The 21,851-nt window shown below is 39.6% G+C and overlaps 1 protein-coding gene across 1 annotated transcript in view; it reads right to left on the reverse strand.

Moving 5' to 3' along the window:
• Positions 1-7,913: 7,913 nt before the first annotated feature.
• Positions 7,914-21,851, reverse strand: part of TGFB2 (transforming growth factor beta 2) — a 62,202-nt gene continuing 48,264 nt past the window's right edge. The window contains exons 3-7 of the mRNA XM_039378791.1: positions 14,096-14,228; positions 13,870-13,980; positions 11,970-12,144; positions 11,238-11,391; positions 7,914-9,433 (exon numbers count right to left, since the gene is read on the reverse strand). Of these exons, the coding sequence (XP_039234725.1) occupies positions 9,275-9,433; positions 11,238-11,391; positions 11,970-12,144; positions 13,870-13,980; positions 14,096-14,228 (732 nt within the window). The 3' untranslated portion in view covers positions 7,914-9,274. The remainder of the gene's footprint in view (positions 9,434-11,237; positions 11,392-11,969; positions 12,145-13,869; positions 13,981-14,095; positions 14,229-21,851) is intronic.

Here is a 21,851-nt window from a genome sequence, read left to right on the forward strand (position 1 = left end):
TACATTTTCTCTTAGGTCACACAGTGGTTGAATATCAAGACGTGCCTGAACACAGTTTGTCTTCTTCTGCGATCTACCTTATCTCAGAGGGCCATCGCAACTTTATTCTCTTGTCAAATTGCCGCTACTCAGCAGTGAATAAAGGCCCAATTGCAAGTGAGAACCGCAGCTAAAAACTCCTTTAACCGGCATCTGACATCCCTTCCCATTATCTGATGGAGAGTATATTTTTTTTTATTTCTGGAAAGAATATTGTCAAGACTGAAAGCAGTTTAGATGACTAGCTATTCCTTTTCCCTCAGATTTCATTTTTTCTCAGCAAGAACCTGAAATCCTGACATTTTCATTCTTAACTACCAAAGAAAGAAGACGATGACAGTCTCACTTGTGAGACTTTTTTGCTGTACGCCAGAGGCTTGGCGGAAAGGCCATTCCTCTGAAAAGAGCATATTCTCCATTGATAAGCTACAAAGAGCCCAACTTCAGTCAGTTCTCTGCTTCGGTAATTCTGCAGACTCAAGTAGATGTTGCCATGTTAATTTAACACAGCTCATGGTTTCATTATTTCTTTACGGTCAGGAACATTGGGAACTTGCTTTCATGTTTGAAATGAAAACTGATACACTAATCTGACTATGACCCCATATGTGAATGACTGAGTTCAGCTCTCAAGCTGAGCTGTGAGTGCACAGCCTTTCTGATTGGAAAGTATAAGGCAAATATACTTACCTGTTCTCTCAGAAGTCAAAGATATTTCAACAAAGTCTGATAAAACTTTGTAGACAAATTTATCTCTGGGCCGAATTCCAATATCAAAAATTCAGACTGAAAACTACTTAAGAACACTATAAGCAACTATGGAAAGGATAGTTTTACCAAGTTATAGTTATATATTACACCCATGCAATAAATACAGCACAAGAACTGAATCCAGCATTAAAAAATGTTATTTTCAATACTGTTGGATGAGATAAAAATGGCAGCAACACCTTATAAAATCTACCCATTTAAATGATAATAAGATCAGTTTCCTTCTCCAGAATATTATCATATTCATCATCTTCCTGGATTTCAAATATAAACTCAAATATGCAATAGAAATGCCTTCTTGCAGGCTACTGTGGTAATCAGTGTTCAAATACTTTACAAACACATGTGCTTTGTGTGAAGGCTCCAGTAAAATGGCAAACTGAGCCTGACTGTTCCTAGACAAATGACTTTAGAGTCTAGGTTGTCCCCTGTTGAAATAGTTGTGCTGGAGTAAAGCTGAAGTAAAAGAGCTGGGAATAAGACCAGTCAGTTCAACTGAGTTGCCTCCAAAAGTAATTTCCTGCATCCAGCAACGCAAGTTACAAACCCCAACTGCTATCGCTGGAGTAACCCAGAAGTGAAACAGTCTCTGAAATTTCCTTTTTTCCTCCCTGGGGCCATACAGTAAGACTGCTAAGAATATAAGTAGTGAAACTATCCAGAAAGTGCAAAGATACTTAGCAAATAGAGGGAGAGGCTTACAAATATAGAAAAAAAATTATAAACTTTGCAGCCCAATGCAAATTTTAAAGAGGCCTTTAAATTTATATACACCACTTTAATCTATGTATCCACAGAAATGAATCAAGCATGACTTGATTCTTTCCCTTTTCACTATGTACATTCTTGCTTGCAACTGTGTAGATGGGGTTTTCCTATCTGCAACTCATGACACATATTTTTGCATAAACATATTCATCAGCTTCTAAGGATAAATTCCCCCAGCATGGGTGATTCCTCCTGCACTGCTTACAGCAGGGGAGGAGGTCTGATCAGTGACATAGTTGTCTGAATGAGTCCATGAGGATCTTGGAGAGATCAAGACAGAATATTTTTGCATTTACATGTATAGCCCACTGTTGAGAGTGCATTTGAGGTCCTGCTTTGTGCACCGCCTGCAGAGCATCTGGTGTGTTACAGCACTGATTTAAGGGACCAGGAACTAGAGAAACCCAGGGGTTTAATGCTTGAGATCTCTCCCTCAGTCCTTAGGATACTCGCTGAGATTTCATATACTTGATAGACAACATCTGTTACCACAAAGCAGTGGAGGAACTTTTAACATTAAAATAAGAGATAGAGGCCAGGAGAGCAGTTAGGGGTGCTTAGCTACAGGAAAAGTTAATTAAGGTCTTGTTAACAGCTCATTTAAATTATGTCTTCTGACTGATAATGATCTCAAAATGTATCAGTGACTTTCAGTTATTCCTAGGTAAATTCCTACCTCCCTAAAGATGCCCCTTTTCTCAAAGCATGGCCCTCTGTGCTGTGGAAGCATTCCAAAGCAAAAAGTACAACAAAAACTAGTACAGTTTTCCTGTGGTGCTATGTAGGGCCTGTACTTATGCTGACAGAAACCTTCTGTTGTGTTCATCTTTTCCCCTCTGCTTTCTCTGACCCAACTTTGTGTACGTCAGTTGGTCGTATTTGACAAAATCTGCTGTGATTCACCTCCTGTCTTATCCATCATAGCTGCTTATCAATGTGAAAAAAGTCAGTCCATATGCTTATTGACAGCCTTCTGCCTTTTCTTTTTTTTTAATTAAGTGTTTCAGAGAAGAGGCGAGGAAACAATATATTTCAGAGTATCTCAAAATCCATCTTTCCCTCCCAACTGTTCACGAATTGATCCAGACCACCTCTTTGAGAACAGGTTACACACTGCAGAGGAATGCATAACTTGCCCATGAACTGCTGCATATTTTGTCTTGTGTATTTACATTTTTCCAAAGGAAAAAAAAAAGCATTTTTTTCCGGATATTTTCTGCTCTTGATGGATGAAATTAGTCTGCATATCCTTGGAGACTGCCAACAAGTTTACACTAGGAACAGGAATGAAGCCATCAATTTGTTTCACGTGAGTTCCCTTAGAGGCAAAACCCCATCACATAGTCCCATAATGCTGGTCTTTTAATCACTGAAGAATGAGGTGACCTATAACACTACTGGTTCTCTGGGAAGCACCTTGATGTGTAGGGACATTTTGACTGTTGCCAACTGTCATCTCTATGAATGGCAATTAGATTTATGCATCTTTGTGCTTGGGAAAAAAACCCAAACAAGACTATTCTGTGAGACTTGCATCTGCAACGCTCAGAGCTATTTAAGTGCAAGAACTTTTGACATCTTAAGCTAAAAGCCCTACACACCCCAGCAACAAATTTGGTGATTACAGTTTGGTTATAAACTGGTGGCAGGGATCGGACCTAACTGAATTTTATAAAAATGGCTCAGGTTTGAACACTACATAAGAGCCCCAATCACTTGATTTTGACTTTAGTAAAATGTGTACTCTCATGTTAACATTTCGGTTTCATCCATCTCTAATTAGCTGGATCAATTAGTATGGAAAAACTCCTTTCTCAGACTCATGATGTACTTCACTGAACAAAAAGAGACTCTGGTCCCATTTGCCTTTTGTATCTTTCTTGTTCCCTTTCTTGTGGCAAATTTTCTTTGAATGAGTTGTAGGGATCATTAAATCAGGACCTGCCTGTAGTATGTGCAAACAGTGCTGAGACCCAAAGATCAGTGATTACTGACCCTTCCTCCTGCCATCATCTTAGTTTGGCACTAAAACCCCCCATTCAAAGGAAATATTTGTTTCTTGGACCACCATATGTTTTAAGAAAGGTTTATACCCCAGAGGTTCTGTATTAGATTCCAGCAGGTTACTTCATTAAATGAGCATATCAAATTTGATTAGAAGTTCTCATCAGCTTTCTGTTCCATTTAATTTTATTTTTATACAGATGAAGAAATTACTGCTACACCCATACCCACTGACAAGCCAACTACATTACTTCACATCTACTTTATAACCACATATAATTACATAACCTCTTGGTTTATTTTCTTCCAGAACTCATGGCTCCTCATAGAATCTGTTCTGTCTGATCTAAGAGGCAGATTTTGGCCTAAAAAATAAGTTTCAAGACATTTACACGGTTTGGGTTTTTTCCTATATTGAATATTCCACATCTATTAACCACAATTTGATTCAAGCAGAGCAAGGGCTTCAGTGATACAGTCTGGAGAGGTTGTGTTAACTAAAGGAAAAGACAAGCCCAGCATCAAAATACTCTGCATAAGTCTCATCATCATGGGAGAGCTTCCATCTTTTCAGCCCCATGCTATAAAATCTCTCTTAGCACACTGTGTTCCCTCTACTTTTTTCCTTTTTAGTTACAGGCACCACAACCACTTTCCCATCTAAAATTTCCAATCAGCATTCCTCCTCAAACCCTCCTGTTCTTCACTGATTTCACAAATACAACAGACAGGGCTGCAAAATATTCTCACCTCAAGGCAGTGTGAGGACTTCCTCAGATAACAATGAGGCTGGCAGATTACATTCATGTCAAAGCATATAGCTGTGTAACTAAAAGTAGACAGAATGAAAGTTGGTATCTAGAAATTTTTGCAGGACTATAGTTTTATGCCTGTATAAACTCACTGAAATCAATTAAGGCAGATCAATGTAAGGCTGAAACATAACTGTGGTGAAATCATTCCTAAAATTGTTTTTAATGCTCATCCCAAGTTGCATTCTTAAACATATTGACAGACCACAGAGTCCATTTGTTATAATTAATCACAATAACTCTAAACAATATGACATATTCTTTCATTCATGCCAAGAAATCCTATGCACTCCTTAGATGCCAGAAAAGGCATCAGGAAGAGCAGTTCCTGGTCTCCTCATCAGCCTCTGGTCTGGAAGCATTTTCATATTTTATCAACTTTAAAAGTAATGATTCAATCCTGCAGTCCTTCCTCCCACCAGTTTTATTTATTTAAGTGACTAGGGCCTGATAAAGAAAAGCTGCAATACCAGGCTTCTTAATTCCTATTTGCTTAGATAATACAATTGCATATTGCAGAGTGCATGGAGAGAGACTTACAACAAACTAGGGAGTCCTATTTTCTGTCAAAAAAACCACTTCCATGTGTCTACATGGTTGCTGATGGCAAACTGAAATAATTGAGGCAGTTGAGAAACAGTGTTTTTTGTGCTCTTTTAGCCCATGACAGAAATAGTGGTTGGGTTGGAACATGACTCTTTGTTTGGGTGGGCAGGGGTTTATGAGGTCTCCAGCCCAACCTCCTGCTCAGAGCAGGCACGGTTGGAACAGGCTGCCTGGAATCTTGCCCAGACAGTTTTGAGCATCTCCAAGGATGGAGAAGTCATGCCCTCTCTGGGCAACCCATTTCACGCCTTGGCCACCTCCGTTGTAAAAATATTGTCCTTCCACGAAGCCAGAATTTGCCATGTTCCAACTTATGTCTGTTGCCTCTCCTCTAATACCCCATCTCATCCCATTGTGGACTATTTTGAACAATATACAAACCCAAGTTTGTTTCACTGTGCTTTCCTGTGGGATGCAGTGCTGTGGGATCACTTAGTGTACAGGCATCAGAAAACAGATCACCTTCCCACCTCCAACAGCGTTACAGAAATGAGGAAGAAACTACTTTGAGATCCTACACCAGAGAGGAAAGCCTCTAAAAGTGGTGCCGGCTGTAACAGGCCTGCCAGGGTATGGTTCTAGTGAAGGATCAGGCACAGCAGGGCTGTGGAGTAACACAGCTCCTACCCAGGGCAGTACCTGTCCTGCACACATCCGGGACAGAGCTGCTGCTCCGAGCAGTCAACCAGAAGCCACTTCTTGTCTATAGACCAAGACATACACTGCATGAGGGGAAAGCAATCCTCACAGCAGATGTGATTCATGCTCAGGATGGTTGTTCTTCACCTCAGCCTATGCAGGACCACGTCAAGGTCACACACACTAAAAGCCCACACCAAATCAGGTGTTGCAGGGATTAAGCTGAGCCAGAGCTGAGGAATTGCCTGTGTCAGAAGAACACTGCCATATGAAAGCAACACCAGCGTATAATTGAAATAATTTATTTACCACTAGAGCACCACAAAACCAGACATACAATGTGTTAAAATACAGAGTAATCGATCACCAAAGTACAACACGGCTGTCCTTTAAGTTTCTTTTCCTTCTCCTTTAAACCACGCCAACCATACAGTTATAACACAGAGGAAATGCTATCCAACCCCACCCAGCTAAGTGCTATGATTCCCCCTCAGCCCCAGTCAGCCCCTTGGGTCTGATCTTTCAAGATGCTGACCATTTACCATCAGTTCTCAGGGACTCTGCTCAGACAGTGGCAACTACCTCGCCATGATAAGGCCCATAGCAAAGTCCTTGAGCTGTTGCAGATCCATCTAAAGATCATTGCAGGGGTATTTACATCAGACCTGAGCAGTGCTTAGGACTCACATTACCCCACTCTGTAGAGGGGAATTTCATCCGTAAGTTCTGCACATTGTAGGATCAGGCCTAACACCCTTGGTAATTAAAAAGAAAATACATGCCCAATGAACAAAAAAATGAAAAAAAAAAAAGTAGGAGCTTTATAATAGAGAATTTCAAATACAATCAGTGCATTTTGAGGAACAAAAAAAGAAAAAAATACTCAACCTTGGGGCAATGACACACAGAAATAGTGTTTTATACCTAAATTTAGAGAAAAACTCCAAATCAAAGTTTTCAGCTCCATCCAGCGCATAGTGAGTATAGTTGGACAACTATGCTATCTCCTATACCACATTTTCAAAACTGATTTTGAGCTGCATTCCCATACCAGAGAACTGCAAAATAACTTTTTAAGTTTTGTAAAATGTTCATCCTTGTCTCCTTTCCTGTCCAACAAAAATACAGTTCTCATACTGAACCTGATAAAACTAATTTTGCTGCCATATACAGCAAAATCCAGAGTATGTATTACCCTGAGGAGTTTCACTGAGTTCAGTGCATCTTCTCACTGGAGTTAGTCTGGCTCAAGCAAGTGTTAGCAGGACAGATTTTTTCACTTGTTCATCTCAACTCACTAAATAAATCAGAAGTCTAACGTACCTCCTCCTCTGCGCTGAGTCAATGGGTGGCATTAAATCATCTCTGGGGCTATGTTTCCAACTAGGCAATAAGGACGGGCTCTACAGAAGTCCTGAGGAGCTGCATGTGCAAGCCACCATGGTATTTCAGTTTTGCATCAGTGTTCCGCTGAAGCCAAAGAAATTGCACTTCTTAAAACTGGAGCAGACAACATCAAGCTCAGGAGTGTCGTTCCAACACTGCTCAGGACAATAACAGAAAACGCCCTTCCCATCCAAGTAGTATGCCTGTATTGCAGTTTTCCAGCTCTGCTGTGCAAAAGCATTCATCATGTGAAATGAAATGACTGTGCCTTCTTCATGATTCTTTTTTTTTTTTGCTAATTTACGTTGGAGCTTTTTTTAAATGAAGTAGGTGACGTGATTTTTTTTTTTAACTCCCTCGACAATATTAAAACGTAACAACAACAAAAATCTTAGGACCCCCCATGTTCCTTTTTCCTTTTTTTTTTTTTTTTTAAGGAGCTTTAACATGAACTCAATTGAAAAAAAAATCAGCAAGCTTGCAAAAATCAAGGGGCTGATCCTGCAAATCCTTACACACATACCAACAGCCTAAAGGGGCCTGCTGTGCCACTGCAGAAGTTAAAGGCAAACCTCTGTTACCTCAGTAAGAGCAGGACCAGTCCCACAGCCCAAGTCCCCGCTGCATGCCAGGCCGATGCACGGCCTCTGACTGTGCATCGATCCCAAACATCGCCGCGGCAGACCCTTCCTACCAGCCTTCTGCACAGTGGTGAATGTCATTCTCTGCAAGGGTTTGCCTCACCTCAGCCAGGCTGGGACATCTCTTGACACCTCGCTCTCTGCCCATCTGTTTGAACGCCGAATGAAAACTGAAAGGCCTAGAAATCCGAACCGCATCGCGATTCAAGTGTTCTGAACAGGGACAACTGAAGAAGGAGGGGAGAAGGGGGGGAGAGATTGCTTTAATCCATCCTTTTTATGAAACAGAAAAACAAATGGGAGTCAGGTAGCTTATGTCATAATGATGAACAATATACAAAGCACATGTATAGCAATTATTATAAAACATGTATTTGTAGTGCAAGTCAAAATATAGGGACTCTACTCATACTGGCCAGCTAGAGGGAAACACATGATTCTGAGTGATCAAAAAGAGCCCCAAATTCAAATTCAAAGTCATGAGAGCTGACAGTATTACAGAGTACAAAAATATGGTGAAAATTTACACATTACACATAAAGTAGGTAATTTTTTAATAGTTTACAAATAGAGATCTACAGATATGTTTCCAATTAAGCTGGCTTTTACTACCCACCTATTGTAATACTCTAGGTATGGTTACATATACCAAAAGAACAAAAAAAATCCCATAGCATAGCTATACAGCAACATATTAAGGTCTGAAGATTAGACCAGTACATGTTAAATATTTCACTGGTTTACTAAACTGACATTTTAAATCATTTACAGTAAAAAAAAAATCTTATAGACTTGTCTTTGAGACTGAAACAGAGTGTCCTTTATTAGTAAATTATTCAGTATTTAAAACAAGGGTTTGAGACCTTACAAGAAGTCTCTCTAGGCAGCTGGCACAAAAAATAAGGTATTTTAAAGGCAGAGTTTGTCAATAATGTAATAACTGATTTCTATTTTAATCAAACTAAACTAACCATTATTCTTCTGATTCTTTTGAGCTTGTGTTCCTTTAGGCTTTATATGTATTTCTGGCAGCTTATTTGGTCTCCGCTTTGTCCACATTGGCTGGTTTTCTTTTTTTCCAATGGCGATATGGAAATGTTCATTTAATAGTTTTTACACACAAATAAATAATGCACTGTTAACTCTACAACTAAGAGGAATGGGTAGGATGCCTATTGCGTAACAATACAGAGAGATCAAGTAAGGCACGGGACAGATACAGCAACTCCACTTCATGGGATTTTCCTGTTTTTTTCCTTTCACATAGTAACACTAACAAATTTCTTCCAGTGTTTATTTTTTAAAAGGTTTCTTTTTTCTTTAACTTTGCTTCTTGTCTATCTCACACTATGTGTAGGTGAAATGTAGGAAAAAAGCCTTCAATGTTTTGCTTCGGATGCCAGTTTAAAAAAAAAAAACAAAACCAAAAACTTTCAAACAGTTCGGACTAGTACCACTTTTTTTCTTCTTTTTTTTTTTTTTTTTTTTTTTTAACACTGATGAACCTGGGTTTTTATTTTTCTTTCCTTCCTTCTCGCTCTCTCTTTCTTTTTTTCCTCGGTTATTTTTTTTTAATAAACACACGTCATGCTGTTTCGGGGATATCCTTTAGCTGCACTTGCAAGACTTTACAATCATGTTGGACAGCTGTTCAATTTTGGGTGCTTTGCCAATGTAGTAGAGGATGGTGAGGGGTTCCAAATCCTGGGACACACAGCACGGAGAGGCAGAAGCTTCTGGATTTATGGTGTTATACAAGCTGAGTACCTAGAAGGAGAAACAAAAAAACAGATTAAGGCATCCACCTTTAACAACCAAATTACTTTCTGCATCACCTCCTCCCACAGCACCTGAGAGAATGCCCACAGAAAGCAGTATGAAGATTCCTGGATTTTAATATTTTTTATGCTTCTTCACTTCAATCTGGTGTCACAATATGGCCTCAGTTTGCTAGGGTTTTGTACATATAGTCTTAAACCTCAGAACAGGTACATGCCTGGAGCCTGCCTTTAAAGTGTAGCCCTTTGAATCAACACACACACTATATTCATATGGAAAGAAGAAAATGAAAGTTTTTTATCTGTTTATTCAGATTGCCATTTGCTGTTTGCAGCATTTTGGCTTTACCAAGCGCACCAAAGAGAGAAGTAAGCCCTTCACAACATAGGTACTCATCTGCTTTTACCCTCTGGCTATGTCAATTAAGTTCATTAAGGCCACCCTGCAAGCACCAGGACTCAAGATGCAGCTACTCCTGTTGAGAACCAGCTGTGGTGAAGTTATCATCTATGTCACGTTGGATTCCTATGCATGGTTCTCTGCAAGGGAAGTATGTAGGGTTAGCCACTGATGATGCATAGGTATTCCTGAGGATGCCATTAATGTCTTAGCCAAACACCAAGTGACCTTTTCCTAGAACTTCAACACAACATTTGCAGCTTAGAGAGACAGAAGATCTGTTCAGGACAGCAACACTAACTACTTTATTAAGCAACTTCTGACTCTTTGGGCAACTATCCAAACCACATATTTGTGACCATGACAGTTATTCTTCCTCTTTCCTTTACAAACAAGTGCTGCTCCAAAATGTGTACACTATTACCCCGCATCAGCATGGAAACATACTTACCTTATTTATACCTCTGCCTGCCAACATTGTACTATTAGCAATGTCACAGCCAGTAACAGTTACAAAGGGGTAAATTCACATCGTATCTCTGTTTTACTAACCAAAAGGAACACAAGCTGTCCCTTGGACATGGAGACTTCTCCCTACTGGCCAACATGGAGCTGGTATTTTAAGGAAGGTTTGAAAAAGGGGAGACATCATTCTTAGTATGGACCTGAGGGTGAAATTCTTACTTTACGACAACTGTGATGCAAATGTCTGCCTCTTGCATTTACTGTCTAGACATCCCTACTGACAGTTGAGAGAAATAAGCACTTCTCAGCAGACTACTACTCATCCTAAGGCAGTTGACTAAAATACCACATCTAATCTCTAGAAGTCCCATCTTAGATGACTATCATTTGGTTCTTCAGTATCCCAAGACATATAAATTTTCAAAGTACAAGAAAGAATACATCTTTTGAAGTGAAAGAAGGCCATCCATCAGTACATTTTCATGAAATTCAGCATGGTAAGTGCTAATCTTGAAATGGCAGGTCATAAACGTAGGTGATAACCAGCTGGTACACCACTCAGCCCTTTCGTTACTCTGACAGTGCCTTCCTCAGTGCCTTTGCTGACTGAGCTCATTGTGTTATCATCCACTCCTGCTCTATAATGAAAGGCCCTTCCCAGGCCACCTCCCAAGGCTACATATTCACAAAAAGCATTCAATTCAACCATATCATATTGATGAACACATACAAAAAAAATCTCTGGGTCAATACATTCCTACTGCTCGAGGCCATGTGTGAGTTCCTCTATAGGACCACATTTCATCATCTTTAGTTATTGAGACAAACTTTGAGCATTGGTGTTGATGTCAGTCCCAGAAACATAGTTCACCCTGCAGTTATAAAACTGAAGTTATAGAAGCTGAAAATTAGCAAAACCACTACTTACTCTGCTGTGCTGAGTATCTGAGCTCCATAAATACGGGCAGGCTCCTGCACAGAAATTAGCATGGTATCCTTTAGGTTCATGAATCCATTTCCAGCCAAGATCCCTCTTGAAGTCAATATAAAGTGGACGCAGACAGCAATTATCCTGCACATTCCTTGGAAATAAAGTACAGACAAACCCATTGGTCATAACAAAAACAACACAGGGAATGAAAATAATCCAGTTCCTCACTCCCTGAATGATGCTTTACAGGCAGGTAAGTCTGAGTCCCAAAAATTCTCAACCAAATCAAATCAATAGTAGCTTATACTGTAACTGAAATTGGATACCTAGACATGGAAGGACTTGCTTTAGAGACAAAGCTAAAGGTTCCTCTGGAGGACTTAGTCAAGTCTTTTTCCCCAGGTCCTACAGAGGGGACTCTGAGTAGGTGAGCAAAGTGGAGGTGATAATTTGGCTGTAATTATTATGGGACTAATGCACTTGGGAATCATCCCAGATGGAACTCATCAGCCTTTGCTGCCTAAAGTCACAACCTCTCTCATCTGCCACTGTCTCTGTGGGATTGGAGACCACTGGGCAGACACCTGCTGCACAGACCCCGTGGGTCTGCAAATGAGGGGATGAGTTCTGTATAAATACCAACTGTAAAGAAACAATGATAAACAACTGCATGACACCTCACAGGCTGGTATGATTTTTTAAGTATATTGAATACAGATGCATAGTTACCTAAAACAATAGGCAGCATCTAGAGCACGCTTCTTCCGCCGACTGGGCTGTTGCGACTCAAGTCTGTAGGAGGGTAATAACATTAGCAGAAGATGTGGGGTCTTCCCACTGTATTTTTTCCTATTGGACTTTAAAGCTTTCACATCACCACTGGAATATGTGTAGTCATCAATACCTTCAAAAAATACATTTTGGTGATAAACATTGTGTTGCTTTTTCTTCACAAATTAAATAAACCATCTCTTAAAAATATTCTCTCAGAAACTTGGCCATGATGGCGTCAGCTGAGCATGTTTACTGGGGAAGGGGGGGAAATTTCAAACCAAGATCCCTAGGATATTCACAGTTCTCATGTTATATATTGTACTGGCCCTCCCATATTCAGCACTGTTTCATGGCATTTCAGCACATTTACCAGAACTATTGAAATGAGTAACAGAAAAGATAATTTAAGTCATTGCATCTGCATTGCTTAGTTTCAAATGCCCCAAGCAGTGATTCTTTTGTCACGTCACTTAAAGCAGAATTTCTAACTTTAAACTAGCTATGTACCTTTTAAAACCTTTTAACATCATTAAAGCTGCTCTGTATACTTCACCTTCATTTCCCACTGCTTACTCCTATCCCATTAGTTTTCTCTATCACATTCGCTCCCCTCTAATACTTTTAAATTCTCCATCTCCCATTGCCAGTTTATTTAAATCTGCTAATTTTCCCCAGAAGTCAGTTATTCTAGTCCCTTCTTTTGTATGGGCATGGCAAAGACATTGATCAAAGTATTTCTTCTCTAAGCGGCAAACCATGACCTCCTATTTTGCATTTTCTCTTTGAACACAATCTGTCTTACTAGCTTCTTATCATGGCAATAACACAGGCAAGAGACTCAAAGTATTGGCCTTTCATAGTAGTTGTGTTATGCCTTTTGCTAAGACCGTTTTGAAAATTAACCTCCCCAACAAGATAATACTATCTAAACAGAAAAAGATACACTTTTCTTTTTGTAACATTTGCAATTACAGTGACCAAACATCATACTGAGAATTTTTTAAATACACACAATGGCTTTAATCATATGTACAGTACATGTATTTACTTAGAGAAAAATTTCCAATGCAGTGAAACAATAGTTAGAAAACTTAGTATTTGGAATACACTCAAATCCTTGGAACACGAGTGAACTAAAATCATGATATGCTTTAAAAAATGAGAACTGTATAAACAGAATTTGCATTAAAATTGGTTCTAATATACCTACAGTTTTATATGTACTGGGGAATGATAACTCCAGTACTGTCAATTAAATACTATTTCCCTTTTCGAAAGTGAAAGTTTAATGGCTTAAAAACACAAGGGAGCTACTATGACCTTGATATATTTACTCCATATCACCTTGTCTGCTGTCCATAAAAAGCACATATATCTATAACCCACACTACATACTGTTTATTTTTTAACATCCAATCTTTTCTACTAAGTCTGACTCATTAGAGTACTAGGATGGACAGCAGTCAAAGGGTTTATTTTGAAAATACTCAGCATGTTTTACTCACTACTATCCAAAAGGGGATGGCTTACTGTGCAACAGACTTCACTAAACCCAAAACTGTATGTATATCCTGTGTGCTTGCTACAAACTGTAACACAGCCTCTTAAGGACATCAAAGCTGCATGCAAGGAATGAGCTTATTCATGCCATCTGATTTTAGAATTTGTTCAGATGATATAATTTTACCCTTGTGCCTTTAATACCATTTCCTACCAGCTGAGAATCATGATTCTCAAAAGAGCAAGTTTTCAATAAGCTGAATGCCATCTAGGAGGCAGTAACAGCTTTTTATTTCCCTCCTCAATTAGTAAGTACTACAACATTTTAAAAAGTTGGTGTCTTTTCTTTCGTTACCTGCAAATCTTGCTTCAAGCTCCTCACTTTTATTTGGGATGATATAATTATTGGAAGGCACGAAGGTACAGCACGGACAATGTAAGCTTATCTTAAATCCAAGATTCCTGTCTGCAAAACATAATAGTGAGTGGAGTTGGTTTTTACACATGGAATCAACCTGAAATACTGCTGAGTTAATGGAGGAGCAGTTAGGGCAGGAATGAAGGCAAAGAGCACTTGTCACCTCTGTGATGGAGCCACTCATGTACAGCCTCAGTGACATCAAATGACAACCATTCTCCTTCAGCTCTTGTTTTAACTACTTTGCTGTCAATGTAGCGCTGTCCTGGTGATGATAATTCTTTAGATTTTAACACCTGCAAGAAACAACAAATAAGATTGCCTACAGGTTAACATTTACCTGGTTGCTATTAAAATGGACCACTAACATTATAATATAGCAGAAGAAACTATTACAGTTCAAATCTCTATGCAGCAGATTTTTAGAATGCACATTTTTAGAAAGAATTTTCTTGGGATGTGTAAGGAGAAGAACATGATTTAAAAACACTCTAATGAAATCAGCTTACGGTCCCAAGCAAAATATACCATCACATAGTCCTTCATGAGAGAAATCACACAGAAAGAACTGCCCTGAAAACTCATCCTGTAGTACAAGCAGTCAAGATATCAAAGTAAACATCAAAAGAAGCTATTTTACCTTCTTCAGTAATACTTACACTGGCTAGAGCATAACAACAGATGCTGAAGTACCACCCGTACAATGTAGTCTGTACATTGAAGATATTATATTGCACACCCATAGCTAATCCCTATGATATTGCCTTATTCATGCTTTCAGCCTTCTCTTTGATTTCAGGTACTAATCATACATTAAACATATGGCCATACATGTATTTGTGCAACAGGTGATGCTGCTTCCATCCAAACTTTGATGCCACCATTATTTGTATTTGTGTCAAATGTTTCAGCAAAGCTTGCTACTGCCTATGCAATAAAAAATACCCGTAGGAAAGAAACCCAAGCCCTGCATGGCTAGAATTTCAAGTACCCACACTCTTCCTCCTAGTCAAACAATTCAGTGAGTGCCTTCCCACATACAGCCATAGCCTGCTAGTATTTACCCTAACTCTAGGATGAAACCAATTGGACTTTTGGCTGCTAACAGGCTGACGGTTTCCTGGTTATTACTATGTTGATAGTTTTGTGATGCAGGGAGCTGGAATGCCATGCAACATTAAGTCAACTCCAATGAAGATACCACAGGATAACATCACTTTGTAACTTTTGGCATGCCAGCTGTGCGACTTCATATACTGTTTCGGGTTTTTCCTCTCTTTAACTATCCATGTCCATCTCCACATGAGTAACTAACAATGTCTCATTGTTTCCTCCTATTTTCTCAGCCCAGAACAACCTGACATCTAGCAAACACTGCTGTAATAAAGCCACGGTGAAACTGCATAATACATGTAAAGAAAAATATTTCAAAAGAGGTGTGAAACTATGTCATTGTGATAAAATTCAGCTTTTCGTAACTAAACAGAAAAGCAGGCTTGAAAAGATCAGATTCTGTCCAGCACGTAGAACCAGCATGTAGAGTCTCCCTATTTATTTCAAGTCAGTGCTGGACCTCTCAAAGGCCAACAGTGCGGCTCTTACAATAACATTTGTCTTATGAAAAGAAAAGCAACATGACAAGCTCTTTGCCTTCCTTCTGATCAACACATTTAGCAAAAAGTCATGAGAAGATGTTGGTTCAAGTCCAGAAGGTTACTAAGTGCTCCTAGTAGGCAATGCTGAGTTCTCCAGTAGAAACTAAGGGCACACAAACAGTGAACATTGGGACTCCTTTTTATGAGGCAACCTTCAAACAAAGTGTCTGAACAATTGTTTACAGAGAGTCTGGCAGCAGCAAGGGGACTACCATTGCTCAGAAGTGCCAGAGGGATGAGAGAATCTGTAATCAATGCTGGGAAAGTCCCAGAGAAGTACAAATATAACTTTGCCTTCCCTTTGGTCTTTATCAGGTCAAGTGTTTCTGAGGATGTAATGCAGCTGTCATTTTGCAAAGATGTTTTGGGGCTGAGGGGGGGGGCGGGGTGTGAGGCAAATGGGACACAAGGACTTGGCTCATTTCTCTTCCTTTCTGCACAGTCATATCTTTCCAAAGACTCCAGAAACTGCATACCTCAGTTTTGGCAGTGATGTAAGGACTAAAAGTAAGTAATGTGCCAAAAGCAATCTCCTAATGATAACTATAATTGGTCTTAGACATATTTTGAAGACTCGGCTGTGCCCTGGTAGCAAAAATAAAATCTATTTATCCCAGTCTTTATCCCAATTGCTACCAAAAGACAAAGTCAAGGGCTGGCAGTGTGTACCTGCAATGAAAGGCATTTGTAAAAGCACAAGAAATCATCACTGCATATGTCCAATGCTACAAGGAAAATCCATCCTCACCAATGAGCTGAATGACTGGAAAAGTGTTTGCAGGTTTCAGAACTGTACGGCACTGTGGGAGAGGATATGATTCTCTGATTAAAAGAGCTGGATATGATCCATACTATGGTATCTATGATATCTGAAAGTAAAGTTTCTCTCTATGTTGTTTATGCTGCACGTTCAGGAAGCAAATTATGAAGAATGAGCTAAGTATGGGATAATTGCCACAAATGACACCATGGGCTAAACAGGCACTGGTCATTCTTAAGAAAAGGCTATCAAGTATGATGAGTGCCATACTAAGTGAAATTAGCTTGAATCTCCTTCTCCTGGAAGTGCCTTTGTAGTCTTAGGGTGATGTATGATCTTAACAATCTGATTACTTGTAAGCAAGAATGACCTTCTAGCTTCACCATTTCCATTTCTCCTTCTTTTTCTCTTACATTGTTGCAAGTGTGGAAAGCTAATGGATGATAAAATCCTAGGCTGGATCCTCAGAGTCTGTTTCCTCACACAAAATAATCTGATTAAGAATTCTTCACTTCTTTTTTCTACACTGCATTCTATGTTTCCATCCACACTGAAGCAATAGCACTCTACATGGTGGTAAACAAAGGGGCCATTTTGTAGGAATCTCTCAGAAATTTTCACAGATACACTACGTTCTTCAAATGAGTATTCCAGAAATTATTACATGAAACAAGCATTTTAGTTTCTCTCTGCCATTTCCCCCCCTTTGGTTTGCTTCTTTTTACTTTGCTCTACATTTCTTATCTTACCCTCCCCATCATTAACATACCCTTTTCTTCCAATACACCCTCAAGCCTATATCCTCACTGAAAAATGTCTCTTTCAGTATTTTCAGTCCTTTCTTCCTACTAGATCAACTAGTTTAGTTTCAAAAAAGAATAAAAGCCTTTCCTGTACCTCCCAGCTCTTGCACTTGAAAGCTTGTCTACTTCTTGCAGCTATACTGATTGGTCTTCGAAGAGATATTACCTTTAGCTATAAACATTGCCTTGCCTTACCCATAAGCACTACCTTACCTTTATGCTTAGCCCATCACAACCACATCAAACACTGCTATCAGAAATGTTGCTGAACAGCTTGTATCTGCAAGAGCTAAACGAAAGCCTTTGTGCAAAAGCTTTCAGTGTACTAAAAACATTAACAGAAGACGGGGCAAAAAAAACACCCACATAAGAGAAAGTCAACTGAGTTAAACTTCCTCTTTAATCCTTTCTCATTTCCATCTGGCACCTTAACCAAACATTGCCTCTTAAAGAGGTAGAAGGAGTTTGGTCTGATTTATAGGTCATGATGTGGAAGGCTAGGGTTTTCAGGTAGGGGGGGAGAACTGTGCATCACCAACTGCATGCAGAGACACAGATTCCATCATTTGCATGAGCGGGAGACAGTTTCCACACAAGCAGCCCCACCTCCCTCACTCAGGAGCAACACATTCAAACACCTGCAGGCACAAGCAGCTGATGATGCACAACAACTGCGTGCGCACAGGTGAGAGCACGCACACCTTCACACACGCTTGAGTAAAAGCTCAAAATCAACAAACTCAAACCCCAGGTTCTGAACGTGGGGATGTTCTTCCAGGTGTATCTGTTTATTTGGCCTTGCTTTCAACAGAGTGATAAAGTAACACTGCCTTTTGTAATAAAGGATTATGCAGGCATCACATTCTGTGGGGATGAGCCGAATAGGTACAAGTGTTACCAAAAGGTTATCCAGCAGACTTCTAGCTCAGTATACAGAGTAATTTACATTCAGCAGTAGTGCTCTAAATTCTAAGAACAATTTGGGTTTTTTCTACCCTCTTTTTATGTGATTCCTCCCTTTCACAGGAAAACAAACAGCCAGTACACTTGTTAATCTCCTCTTGACCAAGTGTCTTGTACACTTAAGCCCTGCCTTCTAGCTATCTTTTTCTATGGCCACTGCTAACCTTTCCCTCATATTTTTTTTTTTTATTCTGAGGCTTCTTAAAAACACCTGGGGAAAATAATACTTTATAAATACCTGTGAAGGGTATCATATACATGCAGCTACTGCCAGCACATCAAGGTGAAACAAACACATGAATATATAAACAATGCAGTTAATTGCAGGAAATGGCTCATGAAGATGCCAGATGCAAACAAATAATTGCTCTTGTTTGCACAGCTACATATGTTTAGGAAGCCCAGCTGGGGATCTTGGTGATGACAGCACTCACATGCCACTCTCTTAGGCCTGCCAGATTTCTGGTATGTTACAAATCCTGTTGAAATCTATTCTTCATGGGTCCTCCAAAGGTGTTCTGCTCAGTCTTCTGGGGGAGACCCTCTGCCTGGTTGGCAGCTATTTGTCTGTGCTCCTCCTCACTCATTAGAGGAGGCTCACCTCTGATATTATCTTGAAAGTATATCCCAAATAACCAGGACCAGGGCACTCAGCAGTGAGAAGTTTTAGTTTTGTCACAAACTGGTTTCAGAAGAATGACAGGTGAGTTTCCAGAAAATACTGATTTCTAAATTACTTCTGCCACCCTGCTATGCTTGCTTTTCAGATCAACTGTAGATTTTTTAAAAAAATTAAGTATCAAGTAGCTGAAATCTTCATTAAAATACTGGAGGATGAAACTGTTTATTTATAGGCACACATGTTTATACCCTCAAGTAACTATCACACAGTTCTGAGTATAAAAATAAGGACAAGGATTATCTTAGTCTGTATTTTATAAACTGTAAGTACACTGAGAACACTATATAATTCATGATAACAAACAAAGCAGAATGTTTACAAAATTAGAAGAAACATGACTTTAAAGAATGGGGTATATCAGAAGCTGATATAAGCAGAACAGCAGCTTTCAGCGTCAGTGTAATTATACTGGTTCAAAAACAAAACCAGAAAAACCTCCAAACCTCAAGACTCTGTTAAAAAGAAACATAATTATTTTGCTCAAATTTTCCTTTGCCTACTCCCCCGCTCATATACTCAGGCAGCTAAAGCAGGGGATAACTGAATCAACACATTAGTGTATGTATTCTAGACAATAACCACTGACAGCAGACGCCAGAACAGCCTGTCTTCATGACTCATTACAGAGCTAAAAGGAAAAAATTTGACATAAAGATACACTGGTTCTTTCAAAGAACTAGAGCTCCAGAACAGCAACAGGCTTAGTTTATTTCAGATTTGATGGTCTGGCCAAAATCTAAGTCTTCTATAGTCACCACAGTCAGATGCAGAAGAATGGGAAAACTACAATTAAGTATAATTTGCAGTGGAATAGTTTTGGCTAATAAATTCACCACCTCCTCAGCAAGAAAACAAGCAAACAAAACGCTGAATGTGGTTCAGCAGTGATGATACACAGGCTGATGCATCAATGACATACATTTGCCACAGCCAAGAAAACCCTGGGCACCCATCAAAGGCCAAGCTTTTGCAATAACAAGGGCACTTTATAGCTGGGTTTGAGAATTAGAGTCACCAACTGTTTGGAAATATTTTTGATGACTTACAGTTTCTTAAAACAAGTTGATGAACTTTCAAAACGTAGTAATAAGATCATATGGCCACTTAAAAATATCTATTCTATCTGCTGTGTTGGCCTGGAACTTGAAATGGTTACTGCTGTCAGCCAGTGTGGGTTCTGCAATCACTGAGTAGCAGTAAATACGGCATTATCTTGTAAAAACCTGCTATAAATCTGTTTTTCCTCTCCATTCATTCTGGACTGTCTGATCTCCTCCCTCCAGATGCTGTTGGCCCCCTGATAACTTCCTTCCTTCCCTTCTTTTCTCTGTCATTTCAGGCTCCTGTGATGTTCTTGTGTATTACAACACCTTGGCAGGCTCACTACTCTTACTTATCAGCCATTATCCACGGTTTCCATTGGAACTTCAAGGCCCTTTTAAAATAATGGAAATAACCTGACATGTGCTTGTAAGCTCAAAGTAAATAAGCCCAAACAATGAGATCCAGTGGTAAATGATGTGCTAATGCCAGTTAACACAGAGCAAAGTTCAGCATAGCTGAAAATTGCCATTTAGGTTAACTTTTTCTGAACTAGAAGAAACCTGCAGGGGACTCCAGTCTAACTCTCTACACTGGAATAACCAGATTCCCAAGGTCTGCATAAGCAGCTTCTTGTCATTTCCAAATTCTTACACACTATTCACTCTACTGAAAGATTCACTCGCTGCCTGGTTCCAGATTTCAAAGGTCTCCTCAGACAGCTCTCAGAGACTTCAGCCAGCTCCTTCTGAAACTTAAAGTTAAAAAATGACCATGCTAATTCTCAATCCTTTCTCACTCCCTGGTTGAACTTGAGGCCTTTGATCCTATCTTGGACACAAGGAAAAGCAAATCCTTAATTCTGTTGCAAACCTCTCCAGTTTCTTACTCATTATATGTGAAAACATATGTTGTAAAGTGCAAAGCCTCCATACAGTACCTTTTGCCAGATAACTGAGAATCTACTGGCTATCAAAATCTTAGCTGCTTCTAAGTGCAAGAGATCAACTGTGTATTTTTTTAAAAAATTGTCAGTGTGAATTTTCAAGCTCTTTCTGTAACCACTTCTGCAAAGGAGTAATTCAGACACTGCCTCCAGTGCTGTGAAGTTTAAAGGGGCTTTACAGCCCCCCCGCTTATCAATGGAAGTCTTTCCATTACTTGCAACGGTCTCGGAATCAGGCTCAAACTGAGGGCAGAATCTTTGGAGACCAGTATATGAGATGCAGAGTTCCTGCCAAAATACAAAGGTATGGAGTACTTGCCAAAGTTTGTAAAAAACCCCATAGCTCTCTGATCCATCTGCTCAGAACTTGCCAGACACGTTCTTCATGCAAACTTGCAAATAAAAAGAACATATTGCACACATAACCCAACCTCCTTTATATCTGGATGGGCTACAGCTGCAGTAGGATTCTCTTACAGTGTTGGCCGATACTTGCTTAAAGGTAAAAGAAGGTGAAGTGTGAGGGGGGTAAAGAGATGAGTGCTTAAGCAGGTCAAAAAGGGAGGCAAAGTCAAGTATGTCATGGAATCACTGTGACAGACTTATTACATCACTCTGCAGTGAGGGGATGAGCTCTGGGAAGAGAATGGATCCTGAGATGGGATTTCCTCTCCATTTGTTCCCCAAGCAGGGCCTTCCTCCTGCTACTGAAGATACATGTGCAATGTAAGTTGGGGACGCAGCCCTGAGGCCATTCAGGCTGATTTATGCTTAAGCAGGCAGGAAGACTCTGCACTGTACAAGCAATAAATAAAAACGGGCAGGTCTGGGGTCCTTCTCCTGGAAGATTCTGAAATATTGAGGGCAATTTCCTGCCATTTAGGAGATTTTTAAGATAGCTCCAAAGAAAGATTTTATATAAAATGAAGCAAAACAAAAAAAATCCCATAAACTTATCTAGTATTTAGCTTTAACTTGCCAGAGGCACATTATGTTTTATTAAAATATCAACAAGTAGGAGCCAAAGTCAACAAAAACAGAGTGGGTTCTCCTGTATTCTAGCCAAATC

Source organism: Pipra filicauda, unplaced genomic scaffold (assembly GCF_003945595.2).
Source record: "Pipra filicauda isolate LSUMZ 115617 unplaced genomic scaffold, ASM394559v2 scaffold147_size4022426_pilon, whole genome shotgun sequence".
NCBI classification, from domain to species: domain Eukaryota; kingdom Metazoa; phylum Chordata; class Aves; order Passeriformes; family Pipridae; genus Pipra; species Pipra filicauda.